At 32.7% G+C, this 6633-nt stretch overlaps 1 protein-coding gene across 1 annotated transcript; it reads right to left on the minus strand.

The window, feature by feature from the left end:
• Nucleotides 1-2776: 2776 nt before the first annotated feature.
• Nucleotides 2777-6354, minus strand: LOC112507123. Its single transcript, XM_025111558.1, has 9 exons — nucleotides 5988-6354; nucleotides 5477-5560; nucleotides 5198-5232; nucleotides 4789-4900; nucleotides 4414-4487; nucleotides 4238-4337; nucleotides 3366-3457; nucleotides 3224-3275; nucleotides 2777-3043 (listed from the first exon to the last, which is right to left on the minus strand). Exons 1-9 carry the CDS (start codon nucleotides 6183-6185, stop codon nucleotides 2966-2968), a joined length of 825 nt encoding a protein of 274 aa, XP_024967326.1. The 5' UTR covers nucleotides 6186-6354; the 3' UTR covers nucleotides 2777-2965.
• Nucleotides 6355-6633: the final 279 nt, after the last annotated feature.

The raw sequence follows: 6633 nt of genomic DNA on the forward strand, positions 1-6633 counted from the left end.
AGTAAATGACAAGCTTTCCTCTAACAACTTGCCACATGCGCTATAGCTTCTGAATTGTATTTAATGCAATGAGTATAAATAGCTGAGTGGTTCTCCTCTCAATTATCATCTTCCTCACTAAAAACTTACCTAAGAAAAGTTACCTCTCTCTCTACTCTATGTCTAAGAGAAAGATCCATCTTAATAAGTGAGGAGCACATTTCTTCTTACCTTATTTCTTGTAGCACATCTTTTCTTATTGTTATATGTATTTTGTGTGTATCTTAGATTGTTTAGATAGGTTCGGTATCCTATCTCTTCTGCAAATAATATGTAAAACTTGTATTGAAATTCTTTATCAATATATAATTTTTAAAAGTGAAAGTTACTGTATTTGTATTAATCTCCCCCCCTTTCTACAAACTGTTACCTATAACCTCTTGTAGATCCGGCTGGAACCAACACTTACCTGATTCAGATTCAAGTATTCGGTTTCCTTCGTTCATTTCGGTTAAAGTTTGAATTGCTTGTTTGTCATCATCGAGGTGAGTTTTTCGAACTGAAAATGCATATATTATGAAATGGTTATTATGTCGATATTATATCGGTATGGTATGGTTGGATTATGATCGTTAACTGTGATACGATTTGAATACATGTTGGAAATTAACACATTTGAATTTTATTATGAACTTTTGAGCTGAAATGCATACGTTATGAAATGATTTCATTTTATGAAAGGATGTATTATTTGGTATTGGAGATGATATAAATTGTATCAGTATCGTTATATTTAACAGTTTTTGCCAACGTATATGTAACAAAGAGGTATATGTGGTGGTGGTGTTGGAACTATTTTTGCCAACGTATGTGTAATGAAGAGGTGTATATGGTGGTGGTGTTGAGCCAGTTAGGCCAATATGTATTTGGCAGAAATGTTGAACCAATTATTAATCTTATCTGTGGTGAGATGTTATTATTTGAGAAACTTATTATTTCTTGAATAATTTGAAAGGTTCATTTGAAATGTTTTGTACAATGTACACTGACAAGGATTTCCTCACTAGACCTTATTATTTGTTGAACATTTTGTTTTCAAAATTATTTATTTCAGGATAACAGCCTTTAAAGGGTAACGAAGAAGTGTATAATGATGTTAATTAGAGTTTCATGTGTGAAGCTTGCTGAATAATGTTGTGAAGGCTGCTTTTAACATTATGGTTATGATGTAACACCTTTCTGTATGAAATTATTGATGGCAAAAAAAAATTTGGCAGCTTTAAACGGTTATTGTAGCTTTATAAGTTGGGACCCAATGTGTATATCCAACATGGTTATTTGTACAAATTCTATGTTATATGTCATATGGAAATGGAATTGCATGTTATTACAATTATTGTAAATAGTTAATATTAATGTATATTGTATAATAAAAATTAATTAATAGTTAATATTTATTAATATAACAATAATATATTTTATTTAATATTTACTAATATAGTAATAATTATTTTTATTCAATATTTATTGGTAGTTAATATTAATTATTATCAATAGTAATAAATAATAATTAATATTAATGAGGATTATAATTGGAAAAAGTCACAATAAACTCCCAAAACGCTACTCCAAATAGCGTTTCAATAAGCTAGCTCATGATCATCCAAACATGTACCCAAAAATAAGCTAGCTTATATTTGTCAAACAATGCCTTTAGTCTGTATATTGAATTGAGCAACATAATTATGCGTTCTTTCTTTATTAAAACAAGTGAATTACACGTCGGTCCCTATCTTTAAGTTCAAAGTTACAGGTTCAGATGCAAGATTTGTTGGGTCATGATATCAAGGATTGAAAATGTTCCTTGAATCTGACCGACATTTACGATATCTAGGTTTGGGTTGTAGAAGGAGGGGATCAGGGACCTCGTCATTCAAGAGCGGTAAGATGGGATGGACTGGCTTCATGCCTTCTTTGAGTTTCAAAACGACAATGTTCGAAACCAACCACAGCATCTTGTCCTCCATCTTGCCAATGCCAGGATGCGATTAATTTTGATTGTAATTGTTTTTTTGTAAAGATTTTGATTTTTTATTCTTAGAAAATTTGCTCTAAGGATCTATTTAATAAGATTCAAAAAGTCTAATAATTCAGTTGTTAAAAAACATCGAGTTAATTACTTTCTAAACTTTTTCCTCACACGTTGTACATAACGAACGTTATTTGTACCCAAAAAAAAAATGAACGAGTAAGATTTTGGAAGGTTTTTGTAGAACTTGATCAAAACACAAGATAAAATTTGAAAAAAACATGAAGTTTCAAGCTCAAAAACAATCATCCGTGGATGCTACCCAGAAAAACCTTAGATCAGTGACCACAAAAAACCAAAAATGAACAAGTTAAACAGAGACTACGCAAAGAAAAAAAATTCTATAAGGCTCAAATTTGTGAAGAAAACGAAAGCTTGAAAGTGAATAATCTATGGCTACCAAAATAAAAGCCGTAGATCAACAATAAAGAAGGGAAGAAAAATCGAAACGATAAGAAATATTAATATATGCTAAAAGATGTAGAAGACTCAGATCTGTAAACACTCGAACAAAGTGAATCACACCGTCATGGTTGCATTTCTACAGTTGCAATATGAAAAACTGATGTATAAAGAGAGAAATGATAATCATTATTAAATCAACTACTATTTTATAAGAGTAGACTTTAGTTTTGTTCTTCAATTTCAACAATGTTCCTAAATTCCAAAAACTCGGATCTGATCAACTTACGTTTATCATTTCATAAATTAAAAAAAACCAATAGTCTCTTCTTGGCAAACTTCATAGCATCAACATCCCTACCAATTTTACAAGATCACATATAACAACAATCTTGAAACTACTACAAGAAGTCAATAATTGAATTAGATGAATACATCCATGAATGGCTTATCTTCAATGAATTGCAATGGAGTGATAACTATACTCTTTACCAATTACATCATCTCACTGCCTCTTTGTCTTAATGTAGATTCATGAATCATATCCCCTTTGAAACTAACACCATAAGTCGCCTGTCGAATCCGTTCAACATGAATCAGTAAAACTGTAAAAAGATCCGAAGAAAACACTACATTTTGCAATTTCAAACGAAGAAGCTAAAAGTGCTTCATATTTCAGAGAAAAAGCCCAAGAAAACCTCCATATTTCAAAGAAGCTAAAAGAATGCTGCAGAAAAACAGATGACAACTCACAATTTCAAGGGGGCTGACTCTGTGAAGAAGGAACATGTTTACTACCATTTCCCTGCACAAAACAGAAGTAAACATCATGATGAAGGCTGATGTTTGTTTCTATATCTCAAAGTATAAGAGAAGTTACTTCATATTTACTCACTTGGGAGGATGTGATTCCTGAGTTATGGTCGTCAAATGAGGTCCTCCTACACGAGCTTCATTAGCACAAGACCGTCCACTTAGGTAAGCATCCTGAAAAACATATGGTATAGGTATATCAAGGGATTGTTTTCGATCCATATACTGAATTCAGTTTATCTTTTTTCATGTTGTTTTGATATCTGCTTCCTGTACTTCTGGATCACCAAAACAGCGGTCCACATTGTACACTTGTTGAGCGAAAAAGGAAGGGAACTTCTCACCAAAGTAGGCAGTAGAATGAAAGAGGTGGGAAGCTGCCCGCTTATAGAACGGACTAAAAGAATCACACCCTCTTTCCCACTTCTATCCGGTTTCACTGGCTCATTCTCTATTTTTCATCATCACAAGGAAGCAAATATGCATGTAAACAAAGAAGACCACTAATCTTTTGAATTCTTCACATTTTTGCCAGGTTTGGTATTGCAGAAGTTCAGGAACTTAGCCTCATGTTCTTTCATGAGATGTTGCAGCGTTTCCTTTTTCAGGAAATTTTGTGTTAAGGTACCCGTTTGCTCATTATCATTCATACAAATAAATTGAATATCTTAACTTGAGGCCGCAAGATTTTTTATATCAACTTTCCAAAGGGTATTTTTGATACCCCAGAAAAAGTTCCAACTTTTTCATAGACTTTGTCTGCGATTTTATAGGTCGGAAGGGCCAATTTGAGCGGTTTCATCAAGTCCAATGACTTATTTGTTCAAAAAAATCAATCAAAATATGAAAGTCCGTTGGGGTTTTCTGGACTTTTGCCTATTTTATTCAACTATTCTTTGAAATGGCAAAAGAAGAAGCCTACGCATAAGGTGAAAGCATGAAAGAAGAAAGTACCACTCCATGATTCAGTAACATCTCAAGCAGAACACCATTTCCATTTCCTTCTGCTTGTGTTTGATTACAGGAGAGAGGATGAAATCCCAAAGCAATATGCCTGCAGTCTCAACAGAAGCCAATTAATGACTCAAATTAGATAAGCAAACAAAGAAACAGTGTGTTTTGATTAGTACCAGTTGCTGTTGCTCAACTCAAGTTTTCTTGATAACCCCTCTAACTCACCTTTTCCTATGCCACTTGATGAATCCTGAATAAATAGAACAATAATTCCTTTAACTTATAAGAAATCATGCATAAATACTTCCAGAAATCAACTGTGTAAGAACAGCATCCTTTCTTTCTGTTGTTTTTTGCTTTTCTTTACTCCTTTTGAGAAGTGTTTTCCCATTTTCCAAGAAAAGATTATGAAAACACAAGTTCTAATATAAAAGATGAATGCAAATATTAACCCCCATTTAAAGAATGATCTAAACTTACAGAAACTAATACTACATAACAAAAGCAAATATCCCTATGATAGAAGAAAATGCAGATGAAAAGCTTCACACCTGTATTTTTCCAGTATTTAGAGCTATTATATCTAGCATTATACCACTCGAAACGTTGACCTGCTTGAAAAAGTACTCTGGCTCCTCCTCCCTCAGGGCCATGGTTGTGTACCTACAGTTTCAGGATTACCCGCTGAAGAGAGTTAGAAAGAAAAAAAATTATAATCCCATTTTGAGTTCACTATATCCAGCAATCTTGTAAAGAACTTGCAACTTTGTTTTGTACAGAAAAATTAAAAGGCTGTATGATAATAATCAAACAAGAAGAAAATGCATCAAGAGAAATCTTTAAATGTCGTCTTTCTTTTGCATTTTGCGACGAGACCGATTCATGACTATAAAATCCATGACCTTCGGGTCATAAAGGTGTAACCTATGAAAATGCAAATTGGCTAAAAAGTGTTTATACCAGGGAACCTTCGATGAATGGAAATATTGTGTTGCCTGTCAAAATAATAAAATAGAAATAAGATCGGGCCCATTAACATCAAAGAGAAAAAGAATTTTGCTTTACAGTTGATCCAAAGAGAAAAGTTCATCTTCAAAACTATGCCATATCATACAAATCTATTAGGAGTCAGCATACACATTGGCACCACCTCAAAGAGTAACATGAACCTCAATAAACACAGAAAGAAACCATATGTTTGAAACTATAATTTACAGAAATAAGAAAGTGAGATCTTACATTCTGTAAGAGTGGATCATCTTCACCAAGCTCATTGATGTTAATCACAAATCCCACCTTAAATGTATTCATCACCTTCTCTATCTTCTCACAACACAAGTTGAATTTAACAGGTTACAATTGACACCATAATCAACAAGATCAAAAAGGTCAACCAATCTTCAATGTCAAAACACCACCAATGTTTCAACAGATGACACTGAAACTGCTACTTCATTGCTAATAACTATTTTGAACAACTTCTCCCCAAATGAAATCAATGTATGCAAAGTTATCAGATGTTGAAAAGCTTTTAAACCCATAAGACATTTTGAGTAAAAGATTAAGAAGGATTAGAAATGGACTTGATTCGGAACATTGATAAACTGAAAGAGACAAAATCCACATATCCCACGAAGCAATAACCCAAAAACAAAAAAACAAAAGCTAAAAACCCGTCTCAATTTAGATCCAGTTCCTACTAGAAACTGGAAATTCGAGTTACCTACAGAACTGTAGCAACATAAATTACCTGTTTAAGAAGACGGGTTTGTTGTTTGAGAGGTCTAAATCCACCTCGAACGGTAATGAAGTAAATATCATCAGGTTGACCCTGAGCTCCATTGCGATAAGTGGGTGTTTGAAGCTGATCCATGTTGATAGCACAGTAGAGAGCAAAGCAGAGGATGAGTTGTACGCTTACGGTACAGACCCAAGATTTTTTCTCCATTTTTTCTTGAGAAAAGAAGGCAGAAGGTCAAGGTTGTTGATGTTATTCGCATCGTGATCTGATTTGTTGATAAAGGATGTAAAAACTATCGTTCGACGTAGCAGTAGAACGTGGGGATGTAAGAAAAAACATGGAAACGAGACTTGAAATTAAGGATTTTCGATGTATCAGGAAATCCAGGGATGGAGATTGAAACAAAAATTAGAAAAATGTCAAAAGGGTAACAATTCCAAAAGTTGAGGATATAATCCAAAATTTAAGGAACGAATCTAAAATTTTAAAATAACATCAAAAACATTTTTAATATTATAATAATAAAAAAATGATATATTTATTTATTTTTTATACCATTTTATTAAACCATAATAATTATATTATACAATTATTTTTTATAATCAATAAATAATTATCACTTCATTTAAAAATAGTTATTTAATGAAACATCGTT

The sequence above is a fragment of the Cynara cardunculus genome (assembly GCF_001531365.2).
Source record: "Cynara cardunculus var. scolymus isolate 2C chromosome LG 2, CcrdV1, whole genome shotgun sequence".
Lineage (NCBI taxonomy): Eukaryota > Viridiplantae > Streptophyta > Magnoliopsida > Asterales > Asteraceae > Cynara > Cynara cardunculus.